At 39.4% G+C, this 20,288-nt stretch overlaps 1 protein-coding gene and 1 long non-coding RNA gene across 4 annotated transcripts in view; one reads left to right on the top strand and one right to left on the bottom strand.

The window, feature by feature from the left end:
- The window catches only part of LOC309698366, a 310,269-nt gene that overhangs the window by 71,562 nt on the left and 218,419 nt on the right, over positions 1-20,288 (top strand). The window lies entirely within an intron of this gene.
- Positions 1-20,288, bottom strand: part of khdrbs3 (KH domain containing, RNA binding, signal transduction associated 3) — a 153,483-nt gene that overhangs the window by 25,950 nt on the left and 107,245 nt on the right. For all 3 annotated transcript variants that reach the window (XM_082520722.1, XM_082520723.1, XM_082520724.1), the window contains exons 6-7: positions 16,209-16,389; positions 1,375-1,457 (exon numbers count right to left, since the gene is read on the bottom strand). In XM_082520722.1, the coding sequence (XP_082376848.1) occupies positions 1,375-1,457; positions 16,209-16,389 (264 nt within the window). The remainder of the gene's footprint in view (positions 1-1,374; positions 1,458-16,208; positions 16,390-20,288) is intronic.

Here is a 20,288-nt window from a genome sequence, read left to right as displayed (position 1 = left end):
TTATAAGTGGTCAGAAACTTGTAAATAATTCATGAAAGAATAAAGTTACGTTGAAACCAAGCACACCATTGTTTTTCTTGTGACATTACCAATAAGTTTGATGTGTCACATGGCCCTCTTCCTACTGAAAAAACAAAAGTTGTATCCAAGATGGCCGACTTCTAAATGGCCACCATGGTCACCACCCATCTTGAGGAGTTTGCCCCCTCACATATACTAATGTGCCACAAACAGGACTTTAATATCACCAACCATTCCCATTTTATTACGGTGTATCCATATAAATGGCCCACCCTGTACATCCAGCAGAAAACAAGAGATTGTGGGTATTTAGAAAACTGTTTATGTCTAAAGTCCAATATTTACTGCCTTTGATTTCCACCATCTCCAACAGCAGCATTTTTTCCACTGTTAGCATAAATACATGAGTTCTAGCACTGTATTCTCAATTTTTACAAGCCAGTCATTGTGACAGCACCATCTGCCGGGTGACAGCAGTTTTCTCTGGAGCAAATGACAAACTGAGGCAACACAAAAAAGAACACTATGAAGTCCACAAAGGGAGGAGGTCATGGTGGACAGACAGGTTAACTGAAAATTAGACTGAAAAGAGGGGCTGCTCTGCTTTTATGTTTACATTTTTAACCCATGTTTCATGTTGCCAGTTTTGTGTTTATTATTATTATAACAATGATAACAAACATTAACGCCAAACTCGATTCTGCTCTAAACTTGGGGTCTCTTATTTAGGAGATGCTCCTGAACAGCGGTCCCCAACATTTTTTGCGCCACGGACCGCTTTAATGTCAGACAATATTTTCACAGACCGGCCTTTAAGGTGTCACGGATAAATGCAACAAAAAACAAAATGATACGACCAAGACAAAAACGGTGGTATTTTGTAAATATAATAATAAGCGCGAATTCACTGTGTAATTGTGTAACTTTATTAGCAGCATCCTCCTGAAATGTGCCAAAAACATTGAAAGTAACATCCTCCTCTCTGCCCCTTAATGCTCTCTGGTCGCTATGGTAACGCGTAAATATTTCTTTCAAAATAAGACACACAACTACAACACGGGAAAACCATAAATTTCACACCTGAGCCTCAACTCTTGCGACCCAGCACCAAACAACTCACGGACCTGTACCGGTCCGTGGCCCGGGGGTTGAGGACCACTGCTCCTGAGGACTGCTTCCAGCTTACAGGATAGTCATGGTGTATTGCACTGTGATAATATATTATCATACATCATCTCAATGAAGTACTTGGTGCCTCATGTATTAAAACAGTCGTATATAGCACATTTACCCATAAATCCGTGGAATAAATGTGTAATACTTGTGACTCTTTCGGTAAAAAGTCGAACTTACTTTTGTCCTTGATTACTGTAATTGTTGTCATACGATTCATATCCTTGGTCATCATAAGTTGTCCCGTAGCCGTCGTCGTATTCCTGTAGCAAAAAAGTAGACAAAATTTACCCAGCTAGATGAAGCTCAACACAGAAAAAAATCCAGAAAACATTTTGACATTAACAGGATGTTGATATGACAAGCTGTTCAACATCACACCTGCTGAAATGTGGAGCGATGAGGTTAAGAAAACATACAGTATGATTAATACATTCGTCTGTGTTGTGCTGTTTGTTTAACTTGCGGTTCGATACCTTTCTGATGCGGGTTAACGACATGCGAGTGTCGTTAAATCTTATCTCTTACTAAAGACAACTTTTTTTGCAATGCAATACATCAAAGCTTTCAGCACATATATAGGTCAAAAAGCTTCATCTGCTGCTGTTGGAAGTACATATGCAGGACTATTAGAGTAGCAACTGCAGCCCTGCCCTTGTCTCTGTGTCAACTAACTGACAGTGGGATGCAAAGACTTGCTGTGGCTATGTTTCATCACCACCTCAAAGGATGAGCCTTGAACATCTGTTTATACTCCAGCAATCTGCACCCCTCCCACCCCCGCACTCTACCCAGGCCCCCGCCAAGAGGAACATCAAAGCAAACCAGTGCCGCACCCGTCCTAATTTGGGATAAATGGGACTTATGTTCCACAAAAGGCGTCGACCCCTAGCGACACATCTCTCATCCCCCACACACTTCTTGGCTAATTCCATCTGCCCCTTATTTGCAAGCTTGAAACGAATGTCTGTAAGATTCAGCACCAGAAGAAAATGCTCATCACATCCGTGTTATTATTAAAAACTTAATTCCTGATTAGAAACATGCATTTGCCAAATGACAGCATTTGAATTGACTCTTTTATGTTTAATCCTTCAGAAGCAAAGTGAAGGAACTACATGTGACATATAACAAAGGCAACTCAGATGTAGTAAGACTTCCCTGTCTCTGGGTAAAGTATGAGATAGGCAGTTGTTTTCTTAGTCTGTGGTGAATTACGTCAGCTGGATTTTAGGAATCTGCTGGATACGAGTATTTGGAAACTTCTTGGTCATCCAACTGGGTGACTTTTTCAGACTATAACTGGCAATTTTAATCTTCATATTGGCAACCCTCCTGACAGCAAACTAAAATAACTCATTGCTTTGTTTGATTTGGTACAGCAGCTAACCCATAACCCCCACATTCATGGTAATACACTAGAGCTACTGATCGCTAAGTGGCCTTAGTATTACTTTTATTAATGTTTATTAATTTTTGTGTTTTCTTCAGTGGGCTGATCACCCCAGGAAATAAAGCAAGACCTACAACTAAAACATATATTTAAATGAAAATGCTGGTATTTTATTAGTGACAGCCACAGCTAGCCTGTGGATGACCAGCCTGATCAGTTTAACTCTGAAACTCAGGATCTTTGACGATATTGCACCTGTCATAATTGAATTGGGCAAACAGGAAGATACTTCTGAATGTAAATAGAGGAAAAGCAAGCTTCAGTGTTTTCTTAAAACTACTTTCAACAGTTTAGCTGAGCTCTGAGCTTCTGAACCTGGTTGATGGTTCTCTCCGTTTATTTCTTATAAAGGAAGGCTACTGCAATGCTCTTTTTATTGCCCTCCCTAAACGACTATTAGACAGCTACAGTTAGTTCACAATGCTGCTGCTAGAATTGTAACAAAAATGACTCCAGTTGTCAGTTCACTGCATTGGCTTCCAGTAAGTATAATTGATTGTTTTAAAATCTTTAAATGGATTGGGGTGTAAATATGAAAACTGGGTCTGCAACATCTGGTTACCTAGTAGTTCCCAGATCTGGAACTAAACAGGCTGATAATGCATTTAGCCACTATGCTCCCCATAGGAACCGAGAAATGAAACCACCAGAGAGCTGTACTATAATTGCTATTATTATTGTTTTTATGGATATTATTATTATTATTATTATTATTGTTGTTTTTTTCCTTTTTAATTTTATGTTGTAAACCACTTTGAATGACTGTAGTATTTTAAAGGTACTATGTTACTGGTGTTCACGTGGAAAAATTGTGAATTCTTTTCTATTTGTCTCGAGGCAGCTTTAAGGGAATTAAAGTCCCTTCTGACATTTCTAATTCTACAGTTACAAACACTTTTGCAACATAAACAGTTCTTCACACTAATGCGAAGGCTAAATTTAGTCAATAACTGTACTTTCTACAATATGAACCCTCTTGAACCCACTTCAAAAGCAGAGGCTCTCAAAAGGCAGTGCAATTTTGTCAAAAGCTACGTAATTAAAACCACTTTTCAACAGGCAGAGGAAACTGAAGCTTTCCCTCTGCCTGAAACCTGAAAAACAGTGGCAATAAAAGGATCAGGCTGACAAACGCAAGGTTGGATAATACTGACATGAATATTTAACTGTTAACATTTTATTGGCAACCTAGGGTTAAGGTTTGGTTAATGTCCACCTCTTTTCACAGGAGTTTCACCTGCTCAGAGCACCGAAATGAAAAATTTATATTGTTTTTTGGAGAAAAAAATACTCATTTTTTTGTGTCCCGAGTCAAAAAAAAAATCTCAATTTTTAAAACTAGTGTAAAGTGTAGAAGTAAATTTAAATCTAATTTGATATACAAAGAGGTGTTTACAAAGGTTATAAAGCTAGTTATGTAGCTATTTGGTGGTTACGTGTTTTGATATTTACATGTTTGAATGTTTAGACATGCATGTTCAAACCAGTAATAAGTATGTGTTATATCTACCTGGTTGTTTTCCCTGTTTTGATCTGAGTATAAGTGAAGTATTCATGAGGGCGGCACACAGGAAGTGTGGGTTGTTGTTGCCGTGTGCTAAAAGTAAAGAGGCTGCTAAAAAGTTATCCGTCTCCGTCTTGCTGTTCCTAATTATTCAGAGAGATTCCAAACCATCTAGTGAACCCTCACGTTACACTAGCATCTAGTGGTCATTAGAGGAACTGCAGGTTTTAGCACACGTACTGGTTTCATTTTTCAGCCATGATGCTTGCTGCTTCATGCCAAAATGCCATAAATTTAATGTTGAAATGATGTTTATTGTTAGAATACTAACCATTGAGCAATGGTGAAAATACTAATTGGTGACATTTTTAATATTGGAAATATTAAAAATGTTTTAAAAAATCTTATGAGAACAAATGACAGCAATTGATTTTTTCTAGAATTAAGACTAGTAGCACCTTTCCATTCTGAACACTACATAACTTTATAAGGCTCGGTGGTTTATTACATGGCATCAGTCAAGGTGAGGAAAGGAGCAGCTATCTTATATTAGGCTTCATTAAGTTGGTGATGCTTTTCTCCATAGCAACCTCCTTTTCCCAGCCATGAACTCAAGCATCAGGTTCCTAACATCATCTATGAATCTTTAATCACAGAATATTTAAATGTATTAAAAAGAAATGGAAAAGCCACAACTCAAGTGTTTGAAGCTGAAACGGCATCAACTAATAGACGACTGGAAAGATTGTGTGTGGCTATAAATGTCTTCCCATTTGAATTTAAAATAATGTTGCTGTTTTTGTCAGAACGACGTCTGCTTTTGTCTCATTACTCTGAGAACATCCCATTTCAATGTATTTAAAAGTTGACTCTGGTTTAAGGTCACTTTATCAGGTTGGAATAAACAAGGGTGGTCCTGAATATTGAATGACGAGAATCCTTAGAAGGAGTCAGCTGTCAAATAAGATAATTCACAGGAGATAATTTAGTTATTTGAGTTACACTTGAACCTAACACTTTTCTGCTAGACTGAGCGAACATACACAGTCGGTTTCCAAATATACCCAATGAGTTACACCATTTAATGCCGTGAAAAAAATCTTAACTTTTCCGTGTCTCAAACTAAAACCAATTAGCTGGTGTATAAAGGAAAGCAAAGTTAATGAAATTAGCAAGGAATGTGTCTGTCCTACTTGGTTGCAGAGTTACATAAAATGATGTGGAAAAATACCACATCAGACATCTGGCTGTGTTTAAAGCTCGATAGTTAATGACACAGAGCGACATCATGAAGTACATGTACTGAAAAGGTATGGCTAATTAAAAATAATGAGCTGTGTGGGCTGGAGAAAGTCTACCAGCCTAAGTCACTGATACTCCATATGGACAAAAGTACTGGGCCACCTACAAATATCATCTACATGAAGATGTATGATACATTTTGCAGCACCAACAGTTTCCACTCTTCCCAAAAGGCTTTCTGCAAAGTTTTGGGGTGTGACTGCAGGAAATCTCCTAAAGAGCGTTTGTGATTACAGACGTGGATGTTGAACGAGACGGCCTGGCTTGCAATCTCCATTCTAGTTCATCCCAAAGGTGTTCGATGGGGTTGAGGTCAGGGCACGGTGCAGGCTAGTCAAGTCCTTCCACATCCAAAGTCATCCAACATTGTCTTTATATGGACCTTTAATTCGTACACTGTAGCACATTTATGCTGGAACAGGAAAGGGCCTTCTCCAAAATGTTCGTGCAGAGTTGGGAGTACAAAAATTGTACAAGATATTGTAGTAAGCTGAAGCATTAATTACCCCCTTTACTGGAACTAGGCGGGGTTCAACAACCCCACAGACTGCCAGATAATGAAGCACAATTTGTTCTAGAGTCCAGTGGTAGTGTGCATCAAATCACGCCATCCTATTTTGTGATGTAAGGCTTGGCATGAAGCTGCTCGCCATTGGAAACCCATGCAATGGCACATCTATAGTACAAGCTCCAGTTCACTGCTGAGACCCACCAGCGGTCATGTAACCAGGGAGATGACTCTCCTACTCCTCTACAATACGCAGTTTTATTTGTTTTTAAATTGCATTGTTGAATTCAATTTCCTTCAGTATGAGGAATAATAATTAAATGTGAAGATCTTAATAGAAAAATTATTCTGTTCCTGTGCTATCAAGGCTGCAGGGGGGTTCTGTAATCGAGAGTTAAAGAGTAGTTTTCCTCCTCATCAGCAGCCAGTAGCCTCCATACTCTGCTGATGCTGCATTGTCATTCAGAAAATTTACTACAATAAAACAAATAGACTTCACCTCACAAATGCACTTTGTGGGTTCTATTAGACTAGCATTAGACTGCAAGGAAATGGTATTAATATAAAAAAAAAAAAAGAAACAAAAGAAAGCACTACTTTTTTTTTTAGCTCCTCACGTCAAACTCTGTGTACTATATTTGTGCAATATTCCTACAGGGATAACTTTATCCCTTTTTATGTGTGTTCTGTATTGATTTCATATCATGTGGCAGCAATAGCAGCAATACATATCAATTTTCTTATACAAAATAAGTATAACATTAAAAGACAAGATGAAATTTATTTGTGCCAGGCTTTTATTAAAAGCAGGTTACAATTTCATTCACCTGTTACCAGAAAAAGACACATCCATGTTACAGATTAGCCTTTTTTTTAAGAAGAATAAATAAAAACATAGTGAATAAAAATAATAAAATAGGCGGTGGTTAGAACATGTTATTTTAATTTGAATGGTTCTCTCGTATGAATAACTGTAATAAGTAACGTCTTAGTTCTTCGTGTTTCACATGGTTGGGAATCGTTTCTTCATAATAGGAAGGGTTTACCTTACAATCCAGAGTTAGCGAGATATGGTAGTAAAATTAGGGCTTTATTAATAAAACTGAACTGAATTCATTTAGAAACCCTGTGTGTTATTGTGAAAAACAATTCTAGTTTTCAGGGTTACAATATTTTGATAAAAATCCACGGTGACTGACATTTGTGCTGTTACGCCTACTAGTAAGATGGCAATACCCTGTGGCAAAACACAACCTGCTTTAAAAAAAATCAAACAAACACAAGCAGAACTGCCAAAAACTGTTTCTCTAATGAGGTTGACTCTATTTTTTTCTAATTCTCTATTTCTAACATGTCAGATTTTCTTGTTTTCATGCAGATTACGTCCCGGATCAAAATGCGATACAATCGTCGTCGTCTTTTTTTTTTTCTTTTTTTTTTAAAATCGTTGTCATTTGGAAATGAGATCGCACATAAGTATGAATTGAGATCGCGATTTTCTAACGATTAATTGTGCAGCCCTATACAGCGCTATATAAGAATCTCCAAAAATTAGTCAATCCGCATACGATCCCATGTTAAAATCTCCAATTCAACACTATTACAAACCATAACTACAAATGTAGTACAGCTTGATGTGTCTTGATGACTGAAGCTGTAGTTAGTCTATTACTGTAATTAGTCTATTACTTACCTCTAATTAGCAGGTAATGCAACCACAGGGCTAATGAGACTGCTGACAATCTTGCTAGCGTTAGCTGATGACTTAGCTTCCTCTGCTATAAACAAAGTTCCGTGATCCAGTGTGGGAGCACCAAATTTAAAGCAGAGCTTTGAAAATGTATATTGTTCTATACAGTCCATGATGCACAAAGCCCTCTTTAACCATAGCAGATGCAGACCAAGCACAGCGGTCGCAGCGCTGGTAGAAACTTTAATTAGGCTTCAGCACAAGCCCTTACTGCTAAGTCCTCATCTCGTCTCACTGGTGACTCTATCTAGGTGCTGTCCACTCACATTGGACAACGCTGACTGGTATTAAGGGCCACATTAAACTTTAACAATGGCATGTTATTGCCATTTATTAGAGCAGCTACTCTATAATTGAGTTACAAGAAGGCTGAGAGGCGAAACATGCCTGGTTTATAAATCACAGTGGCACATTTAAAATGATTCTTTTCACCGGCGTCTGTCACACAAAAAGCTTTTTAAAAATGGAGCACAGACTGTGATGATGGTTTCAGTGAAGTGATTATAATATCTGATGTGTCTGTACTGATATACCATTTACTCGAAATACCTTCCAGAGCACAATAGTGCGACAATACTGCAAAAGTGCCGTGTTTCCAGCGCTAAACAGGATTAGTGTGACAGTGAGAGGTTGAAGGGGGCCGGGGGTGGGGTGCAGAGACAGATAGGAGGGAGAGAGAACAGCTCCTAAGTGAGTCTTTCATTTGAATGCTAGTGGATGGCTGAGAGGCGTGTTGTCAAAAGATAAGGACTGGCCTCTGAGGCCACTGAAGACTAACAGAGGGTCTGGCACTGCATGTTACAACAGGCGTATCACGGCCGCGGCACTGTGCTCTACAATACCACTGTAACAGATAGGATGCCACTGACACTCCGGCGCTGGATTTATTCCAAGCAGTCTGTACTAAATCCAAATGAGTTCAGCGACGTGCAGCCCTCGCTTTACGAACTTTTCCCAGAAAGTGCACGCACGCCGTGGCCTGTGCTAAAGAGAAGGAAAAAACGCAACAAAAGGTGTCAGAAAAGCAAACAACAAAGTGAGAAAATTAAGCAAATGAAAAGAAGAAGGAAAGCTTTGTTGTTCCCAAGATTACTAAATTACGACACCATCTGTTCAAAGAAAAATGTCTTGCCTCCATACAGCTGTGCCACACACTGGTCTTAACTTTTTAACGATGAAGGCAAAACAACACCCCGTGATATTGCCGCGCCGAAAACAAATAAGCCAGTATTTGCAATCCTCGGTCATCTGTCTTGGTCAAAAATTTCACAAAGTAGCTTTGTGTCATTTATTCAGCTTCTTCCTGCCAGCATATTTCAGAAAGCTGAACAGGCTGGAATTTGCTGGAGCTTTTCTGCTGCAGGGGTAGAAATACTACTCACGCTATCAGATTGAGGGTGCCAAAAAGTTGGCCTCATGCATCAAGTTGAAGTATCACTACCCCGTGTTACGCCTGACAAATGTTTTTCCTTCCGTTATTTTAACACCTTTGGTTTTGATCTTGGCTTAGTTTTAAATGAATTCTGTTCACACCTGCCAAGTATTATCAAGGGAATTCATGCCATCAATAAATTAGCCCTGAAGAAAAACATCTGCACACTGCAAATCACTCACCGCTTTCACTTCTGATGTAGCTCGACTATACGTGCTTATGCAGAACAGAGTCATGACAGGTCGTGGCAAGAATGTATTGATACAAGGACACGAAATATCAATATTTTAATTTGTTTAAAAAATTTAAATAGTCTGGATTTTGAAAAATACTACAAACAAGAGAGCTCATCTCATGCACCTTGCTCCTGAGAAAATCGAACAATTGGCTCAGCTGAAAAACACGCTTAGCTTGACAGAGCTCAGTCACAGGAGTAAAAGCAGGACAGTAGCCTCCCTGCATCTATAAAAAAATTAGAGGATGCCTAGAATGCATAAAAGTCTTTCACATTCTGCAACTGACTACAGCGACTACACGGTTGCCCACATTTTGAGGCTGTGGCACACTCGAGAGCGCTTTTGATCTTAAGGCCCAGGTCACCTGATCGGTCGTAACTTTTCTGCAAACAGTCGCCATCCGACATTTTTCCATCCGACCATGTCAAAGGTTTCAAAATACTTGCTGTCTAATTAATAAATGCAAACAGTTTGCCAACATGTTGCCAACAGTCTGAATGAGTTTATGTCACTGAACACAACTCGGGGGGACTCGTCTCAACTGGCTGCCAGCTGGTTGTATTCTGGTTATATATAGAACAGATCACAGATGCAATAGTTAAATGTGATTTTCTACTTTAAATTTAGGCTGCTTGGGAACTTCCCCTAATGTACTGAACATTTCTTCTCCTCTCCCATTCCGATTTGAATCTGGGAAATTTTGCCTCAGACAGTCGGAAATATTATAATTCAGATCAATACATTTACATATTTTTGTATCTAGAAAAAGGAAGCTGACACTTTCCAGACTTTATCAAAGGTGTGAGCGTCACAGCAGATGCTTTTGTGTCAAAGTAGCTGAAGATAAAACACAGAAAAACATGAAGGTGATTTTCCTGGCCTGGGGTTTTATAAAAATATTCTGCAGTACACCAAAAACGAAAGAAAACCATTAATCAACTTATGAACATTACCTCTGAAGTTACAGCGGTTTTATTAGAGACACGGCTAAGCGTTTTGCATTTTGTATAATTTCAAAAAGTTTAAATTTGTTCAGAAGCCTGTTGAACGGCAGAAATTAGGTTTTCTTTTCGGAAGTAAGTAAAAGGAAAAAAAAACATTGTCCGACAGCGCTGTAAATAACTGTAGTCTTGTGCGTAACAAGCAAGCGAATAATGCAGAAAACAGATTTCGGGGATAGACGGGAAACTGTTCTTGAAGTACAGAGAGAGAGAGAGAGAGAGAGCTGTGCATGAAGTGTGATTTTATTGGTGGAAGCAAAACAGCAAAAGTCAGAGGGAGTCCATGACGATGTTTATGTGAAGCGTAGTTTGGATCTTCGTTTGCTGCTCGTTCGGTCAATATTGTTTGGAGAGAGATAAAAACAACACCTTCAGTATCAGCGCAAAAAGGGCGTAAACACAAAGCGCGGACCCGCCGAAACATCAGAATCAGCGAGCTTTCGGCTTTCAGCCCCGACCGTGTCCGTGCCGTCGGGTGAGAAAGGCGACATCTCACTGATTCTGATCTGCGGGTCTGCGCTTTATGTTTACGTCTTTGTGCAGAAGCCGTGTACTGCTGTCATTTACTGTTTTAAATGCTTGGTGGTTGTCAAAATTTTGTGACGTTTCTGAAATTTTGGGCAAAATACATTTATATAAAAAAATCGATTCAGGATTTTAATGAATCAATATCACGTTATCCAAGCCAGAATCGATTTTAATCGATGAATCGATTATTAAAACCCACCCCTATTTCCAAGTGCTTACTTATAGGTTTGGTTAGATTGTCCAATTCTGACAGTTTTGTCTGTAACAATGCAGGGCCTTTACCTTACAATATAAAGTGCGTCGAGGTGACTGATGTTTTGAATTGGTGCTTTATAAAAAATGTGACATTAATTGAAGAGAGAAAGATATTCTGCTTCATGCATGATAAAACCGTGCTGCTGGAGGTGCTGAATGAAAATCTGAGAATTCGTCAGTCTCCAGGCAATAAGAAAATCACATTTTGTGGCAATATGTTGTCTTGAGGCATTTTTATCAGGCTAAAAAGAGAAAGAAAAGGAGGCAATAATTTGCTCCACAAAAACAAATTAGAGGCTCCACATACAAAAATAAAATAGTAGAGGATAACTGAAATTTCTAATTTGTGGTAGAAATTACAGATGACTCTCATTTGTTTGGAGCTAACAAAGAATAATTCAATTTTCTCTGCAATTAGTACAAATCACAGGTTTGGTCCCGTGTGGGGAGGATTCATACCTATCTTCATGACTGGTCTTGCCTGCCACACCAGTTGGTTGCAGCTTCTTTGTTACTGTATCTAAAATATTTCCCTAACCATCACATTCGATGGTTAAAACTGCTACAAGGACAGTGAATTAGACAACACGATTCAATTAACAGTGCTTGGCTCTCAGCAGGACTCGACATGCGGAGAAGTGCCTGAGGGAGATTTTTTTTTTTTGTTTTTTTAATGCCACAGTAGTCAGCAAGGACTCACAATGCTCAGAACGGATTACTGCTCCTGGAGGATTTAACATAAACAATTCCAACCCACATGCATTGCACACTTCGTGGTCCTCTCACCCAAAGGAATTCAGCTACCGTGTGAACAGAAACAAACACAGTTTCTCTCGCGTACATCTCCAGCATGGAGCTGATGTTCTACTATTTCGGTTAGCCTCCTTGGATTCTGTTCCATATTGGCAATGCTGGAACGGAAAGATACCAGCCAGAGCCTCATTTCTGACATGGGAGTTACATCATGTTTAATTCTCCTCCAATGGGATTAGCAGCAGGTAAGACAGTGATCTCAATGCACTTAATGAATTACACGAAATGAGATTTGGCTGCAGTCACAGTAGGCACTCAAGACGGCCGGGGCAGCCAGGACTGGAACACGGGATAATGACATTTCCGTGATTTTGTTTGGTAACAATTAGTTTCAGAGTAATTTGATACTGATGCAAGTAGAACCTTTAACAAAAGGTGCATGCCGACTGCATGGCGGGGCATCATCAAGACAAAAATCGCAAGGGGGTAATCTAGGTCTGGCTCTTTCTTCCTGAACAAGAGCGGAGAAGACGCCTCCAGTTGAACAAGTGTTCTGGCCCGTGGCGATGCTGAGCAGAGCACAACGGGAACGTGTATATGAGCAAAAGCTAAGCGGTGACAAATGAAAGCAGCGAAACATCCCTTTGTCATTTCATTGATGAATACAGGGGCCTATTTGTCAGCGGCCGACAGAGAACGCTTGCCCTGGGATAGTGATACATTCAGATAATACAGAGTAACTCATTGAGCCTCTAATTTGCAGCGATGTGCTTCGATTTATCATGTGGCAGATGTTGGGGGTCTTTTTTCCCCTCACACACAGACACACAGGTGCAGGTGTCGGGAAGGGAAACGGGGGGGAGACGGGGGACGGGACACAGTTTACAACTGTGACAATGATGGCAAACAGCTGGTCCAGGAGTCATTCTCTACGACCTCCACGCATTTGAATTGCAACCTCTGAATAAACCTGTCAGATGTGGTTAGGTATGGGCTGCTGGGGCAATTTTCCAATGCAGGCCACCTCCTCGCTCCTTCCCTCTGCTAAATATGCGATGCTGATCCCGGGGTCTCTGGGGAACTTGCCTTGACAGTGCGGCAGGAGACTCTCTTGGCAAATGCACAAAAGCCTCTGACTCTAAGCCTAATGTATTCATCTCTGGGAGCTGTTGATATTGCAGGTTACCATAAGACTGTAGGTAAGCTACAAGAACAGTCCACAATAACAGCTCGAAACAGCTTAAAGGGAGGGAACTTGAAACTGATTTTTTTCTTTCCACAGGGATGTGAACTACTACAAAAACACATCTGGGAGAGACATCTGTGCCACATTTTGAGTATCAAACAGTTAATTTTCTGTACTCTGGTGATACCATCTTCACCGTTTTGTACCTTTGCTGCACTGATTTAAGGTGGAAGACCTACACATCACTCTCAGATATTTTTCGTGTTCCATATAGACCGTGCTGAGTCGACACAATTACACAATTGTTTGTGGACGTAACCTCTTTAACTGTAAATGTGTCTGACATTCATGTTATGGTGATTAACTTCATTCTTTAGCCTCTGGACCCAGATTTTTAGGCTTGTTAAGAATAATGTTGATTTCAGGTATGCAAAAGCTGACTGAAATCTAGAAGGGCACAAAATATTACTGTAAGATCTGTTAGCAAGCTAGCAACAGCTCGAGAAAAATTAGCCTAGTGGCTCCTCCATGATTATCCGCCTGCTTGCAAGTGAAGTCTACGCTGTAGAATGAGATGGAGGTAAGAAAAAGATTCTGTATATGAGCTATGATGGTAACTTAAAATGGTAAACCACTGAAAAAGTATTACTCACTGGAATTAACTGTGTTCTGGTAGCCTAACAATATACATTTTAAAGCTGTAAGGAACTTTTGATTTGACAGTCAACATTTTCAACACGTCTGGTTAGTATTTGTGCAGCACATATACATCAATAATAAATCAAAAATATTTGAATTAAAAAACAAAACAAAATGAACGTCGTGCAATTATACTGCGTTATATTTCCCTTTTTTAAGAGGCATCTGAACCACCTAAAAAATGGGAATTTGTGGGACTATTTATAGGTTGATGGACCGCTGTATAATTTAAAGCTTTTAAGAAAAAAATTGTAACTTTAATTTATATTTGTTTTACAGTTAAGTGATAACATTAAGTATGTAGTATGAGAACTAACTGTGAATAACAGAAGAATTTGAAGTTCAAAATACATGCAAGAAGGCTGGAAGTAACATTTTTTTCGTTTCTGAAACCATTTTGGACTGACCTCTAACCCTAGCCTTAAGTTTGCCAGAGACGGTGGATCTTAAACAGGTTACAGTTTTATGACATCAAAATGTAACATACTACCTCGAACATAGTCACATCTAGTTTTTTTTCATATATGAGACAAGATATTGTGTGTGATCCTTGTTTTATTATTATGCTGCTCCAATATTGATAATTCAGAATTAGATATCAGATGCATACATTCTGACCGTTAAGGAAACAACAGAGGAGAGTTTACATTTCAAACTGAAAAAAAAAAAAAGACATCTTACTCTTAGGAGAAAATAATGATCCCATAATGTCCATTAATTAGCCACAGGCTACAAACTGAACTCAATTTTTATCCCGTATTCATTTAAATTCAAGCTAATTAGAACAAAGAACATAAACCAAATTATCCTTTTTAAGTCTCTGTTTGCAACATAACCATTACAGTACAAACAGGAGGAATACCTTAGTAGTTAAAAACACAACAGTTCTGAGGCCTAAGGGACAACGCTGAAGTGTCAGTGAGACAGTGTACAGCCAAGTAACGTTGGTATACTTGGAAACCAGAAACTATACCAAGTATAAAAATATGCACATGAAACTCGTGTTTTCAGAGTTATGACTCTGAGAAGGAGTTCGATGTTTGACACACATTATAATTACACCTCCTTCAGCTATATGTCGCAGCATCTCCTGCTGCTGCCACGCTGATGAACAGACAGATCAGCAATGAAATTGCTGCAACTAATCTGCTGTTGTTTCCATAACACAAGCATGCATGAACACAATGTTCACTATTCTTGGCTTCTTCCTCCAACTCTCCCACTCCCACTGGGGAAATGCACCTCACAGTTTGAAAACCCCTCATCCACAGTAACCAGGTCATCCCCGGTGGAGAAAACCCCACTCCTGTGCTTTAAAATGTAATTTTTAAAACTAGATTCTACTCTTCATAGTATGGGGGTGGAACTGTCCAAAACAAACACCTCTAAAACTAAACTAACATTACAAAACAGATGGACTCCAAAGCGACCCATGCATTTTAAAGCCTAAATGTTGTGTTTTTGAAGAAAACCATCGACTATTAACCTGCAGCTTCCCAGAAAGCACAATGTTATCAAGCTACATTCATAGAGAACGATCATAGACTATTTGGACACAAATATAGCTCAGTCGAAGATGGATGTAACCACTGTGATGTCATTGGTTGGTGTTCAGACTCATTGTTTGCGTTTTTTGCTGCTGCCGTGTTGGTTTGAACAGCAGTCCCCAACCTTTTATAAATACAACTAAATAAAATGATACGACCGAGACAAAAACTGTGGTATTTTGTAAATATAATAATAAACACAAATTCACTGTGTAATTGTGTAACTTTATTAGCAGCGTCGTCCTGAGATGCACCAACAACATTGAGACTAACCTCCTCCTCTCTGCCCCTTGATGCTCTGTGGTTGCTAACGTGTAAATATTTCGTTCAAAATAAGACACACGACTACAACACATGAAAAGACCCAGGGAAACCGAGTTAACGATAAAAACCCTGAAAACCATAAATTTCACACCCGAGCCTCAACTCACGCAGCCCAGTACCAAACGACTCATGGACTGGTACCGGTCCGTGGCCCGGGGGTTGGAGACTGCTGGGTTTGAAGACCCAGCAGTGACCATATTTGGAGGGTGACGTGCCAGCCTCAAGTGGGCATCAGAGGAATAACAATTTCTCCAGTGGCTTGATTTTTAATCCCCAGAGATTGCCTCATGGAAAGAGTAAGACGTAAATTTAACTGAATCTATATTTTTAATATAACATAAAAGTCAATCCAAATCTGAAATATTTCAATAAAACTCTCTCATTCTTAGCAGTTGATATGGCACTCAGCCCTACACTATGTTAAAAATTTATTAAACTTCAATTTCACACACATGGACACAAACTGCAACACGCAAACATATTTTTGCACACGTGCGCTCACTGCTGTGTTCTCGCATTATATTGGAAATACTCACATATTCGCCGTATGAGTCCTGGACTATGGGAGGAACTGGTCTGTACCCGGTGGCCGGGGGGGCCCCTCTGGCTCTCTGCACCCCTCGCCCTCTGGAGGACGGAACCCGGCTGGGCGGGGCTCCTCTGGGTGCGGCTCCTCGAGGCAGTGCTGCGTGCAGTGGAGGAACTCCTCCGCGACTCCTGACACGAGACACAAACATCCGCCCAGGTTTAGATGAAAGAGCTAATGCATGTTTTATATCTTATTAGCTTTTTTGGAGGCGACTGTAATAAATTCTGTAGATTACTGGAGGGAGGAATGGAAATGTGCGTCTAGCTGAGATGGATCAGATGCACAACACAACATATTCATATCATTTTTAAGGCAGTAAACGATACTGTTAAATGCATATCACTTCACAGTATTTCATCTATCTCAGATGTCCATTGCATTCCATGTCTTCACGACGATGTGCTGTAATATATCATGTTTGCAGTGAAGCTGCCTCATCTACTTCCATTCCAGTTAGTGATTTCCTACATCGGCCAGAATGACTTGACTGCAACCGTAGCAATGAATTTGATACATTCGGCAGGCAGGTTATGTGTGTAGGTGGAGAGAGAGGAACAGCGAGGGTGGAGGGCAAGTTCTTCCAGTCGAGAAGAAGTGAGTCATGTCCATTACTCAAAACACAGCATGTCTTGTGGCTGAATTGCTTTCTTGTCTATTACGGCAAATGTAGATAAAGAAAAAAAAAAGTACTTCTGCCTGTTTTATAATAAATGTATTCTACTCTGTTTGTTGATTTTCTAACTTGTCAGCCTGGAGAGAAAAGCACTGGTTAAAATTCTGCAAAAACTGAACATTTCTTTAAAATCTATTTCTTAGACATGGTTTCTTTTGATATTTAGAACTGCCAACACCCGACTTCTGCCTTTAATATTTTAGTAGCCAAGCATGCCCATCACACGCGGCTCTGCAGCAAACGAGTGAGCGATTCTGATGACATCTGGAACACAGAGCCTAACTCGCACTGAAATCAAGACGGAAGCAAATTCAAGCTGCTCTGCTGGAAATCAAAGGCGGTCTGACCTTGTGGTTTGGTAAAAATGTTGCACGCGCTTTTTACATCGAATGAGCTTTCTTTTTAAAAGCAGTTAACTGATATGGAGCAGCAGCAGAAAACCGCCAGGGGTCATTTTCTTTCTATGCTTTCCATTTCAGCTCCTTCTTCCCATCTTTTCTTTTTTTTTCCTGGTGAAACATCACAGATTTGGGGCAGGAAGACAGAGAGAGTGAAAAAAGACTAACCAGGATAGTAGGGAATGTTTACTTGATTGCAATTTGACCGTCATTAAGTTTAAATACTTAAAAAAAAAAAACGATTCCCCTTTAAGTGCTGGATCCTTCTATTCCAGCAACAGCTCCAGTCAAAGTTAGTGTAAAAAGGAACATCTGTCACAGTTCTGGGTCCGTTGGACCCAGTATTTTGAGTTTATTATATTTCGGTTTAATTCTGCTTCATGGATTGTTTTCGTGTTCTCGTAGTGATGATGATTATTTCTTGTTTCTGTTTATCCGTGCTTAAGGATTTGTTCTCAGTTGTATCTCACGTTTAGTTTAGTTCAGGTTCCATGTGTCAGTCTCTGTCTGTCTCTCAGTGTAAAGTCTGCATGCTTGTTTAGTAATTCATGTGTCCTGTTTTATTGTGAAAGTCTTTGTCTTATGTTAGTGTGTGCAGCTTGGTTCCCCCCGTCTCGTTAACCCTGATCTCTCCCAGCTGTGTCTCCCTCCTGTTGCCCATTCGCTGATTACCACCCTGTGTATATTAGCCCTGTGTTTTCCTGTGCTCAGTGTCACGTCGTACCCGCAGATCCTGCCTGTGTGTTCCAGTTAGTGTTTTCATGTTTGGTTTCTGTTTTGTTGGTGCCAGCAATAAAGCTGTGGTTTTCAGTTATATTTCCGTCTGAGAGTCCTGCACTTGGATCCACATCTCCACCTGCCCGCACACAGAGCCCTGACAACATCAATTACAAAGTCTCTATTAGAACGGCATCAAAAAAGCGTGCAAATATGGAAGAAACTGCATGCTACTTCCACTGTAGGAGCCTGTGGGACTCCTGTCTTATCACGCACAAATTAAGCATGGTAAATGCTAATTACAGTGTAATTTAAAACACAGCCAATTATATTCTGACTCTGAGCAACACAAACGCCCTTTCTTCGTGACCTTGTTTATCTCAAAATCTGATAAAAGAAGTGTGTTTTCTTTTCTAAACACAAAGAGCAAACAACACGACTGCTTTCTCTTTCTTTTTTTAAAGCGAGCGTCGAGCAAAGAGCGTTAAAGTCTCCTAATGGCCGTGAGTATTTTCATTTGTAGTCTTGTGAGGTCTCCAAGGAGCTGGAATTAGCGTGGGTTCACAGAGATGGTACAGAAGCAAGCATCAACTGGAGATCATTTGCATTTAAAGGATTTTATGCAAATGAGGCTTTGCTTTGCTAATGTTTATGGACACCAGACATTGCATCACTGCACTCTGCTAGACACTATTTACTATCATTGTTGTTTTCCAATTAGAGGTGCTTGCTCACCGGCCTGACCTATTTCATCACACATGAATAGCAGTTTCGGGTAAAACATGACCTTTTAACATGGAACAAACAAACACTGCTATTCACAAAATGTACGTTGTTAGCTTAGCCAAAAGGTGGTATACACACTCGCCTCAATCATGGGCTATTTCTGTGTGCTTTTTCACATGACCAGGGGAGTACAGTTAAATTAAGAAATAATGGTGTTAAATGTAAATATAACATTTTCATACTACACTGACATGAAGCAATAATATTATGAATTATTATTCTGCACAATTCATACTTTCTGAAGGTTTTCTGCTAAATAATATTTAAGTAAATGTTAATTTAAATATACCTGATCTAATAATGATTGTGGTATAGGAAGTAGTTTGGTTTAGTAAATGAATTTAATTGTTCACTCCTGCTAACTCCTTTCTATTGGCTGTTCACTGTGGGACCCTGTACTAATGTGAAATGTGAGTATGTGGCGCTGCCACCGACGGGATTAGAGTGTGGAACAGAATGTAGCTCAGAATGAAAAAACATTAACATCACTTTTAGTTAGTCCCTTATTCTCAGTCACGGAAGCCCCAGGGGGTAAAACTACTGTGGGGCCTGCAGATGCTGATAAAAAGGCAATAAGACAGGCAATAAGTCAGTCTGCTATCGAATGGGGTCAAGTTGACGATTACATGAATTGTGCTGGTGGTAATATGTCACTAAACTGTGATAAACCAGTGAAATCTGTTTCTGTCTGTTCCATCTACAGACACAGAAATTCAGATTAAATAGAAATTCACAGTAACTATTTCCAATCTGATTTCAGCCAGACTGCAACATGCATCTGTCTGCCTTTATGAATTAGATGGGAATTATTCGCAAGACACGAGGCAACTTTAGCAACCACCTTGTGATCTAAAGGGGCTGATAAGAGCTGAGCTCACTACACTGTGCCACTAAGGGAAGAGGAAGAGATAGTTATGTTGAAATACTTTTCTTACTTTTCAGTTTTCTTATGATTCTTAAATTATTTATTGTTGAATATTGTAAGATTTCATATATTTTGTAAGTAAATTGCAAATAGTTTCAGAAACTGCAACCAGGGGGAAGGCAAAATATGAACAGATGTGGTTCAAGATTGTATTTTTTTGTTAAATGATGGATTGGCATCACCTTTGTGCTTTGTTGCATCTCATCTTGGCTTGGTGTATTTTAAAACGTATCTGTGTTTGCATATCTGCATTTCATTTCCATATTGCCATCCTGAAAAGGGTTGTTTAACGTTAAAACCCTACAATCATATTGTTGTCTATCACTGCAAAAAAAAAAAAAAAACCCCAGTACAATCTAGATGCTCATAATGCACATAAGGCCAAATCAATCTCAGAAGAACAGCTTGATCACTAAGTAAAGTTTAAAAGTTTAGATTTCACAAGTCAACAGTCATGACTTTTTAGACTAACATCTGTATAACTATAACTAGCTGTGTAAACTGTAAAATGATAACATTTGTTAATAT

The sequence above is a fragment of the Aulonocara stuartgranti genome, assembly GCF_965226115.1.
Source record: "Aulonocara stuartgranti genome assembly, chromosome: 22".
Lineage (NCBI taxonomy): Eukaryota > Metazoa > Chordata > Actinopteri > Cichliformes > Cichlidae > Aulonocara > Aulonocara stuartgranti.
Note: the sequence above shows the minus strand (reverse complement) of the source record. Positions and strands in the feature narration are given on the sequence as shown.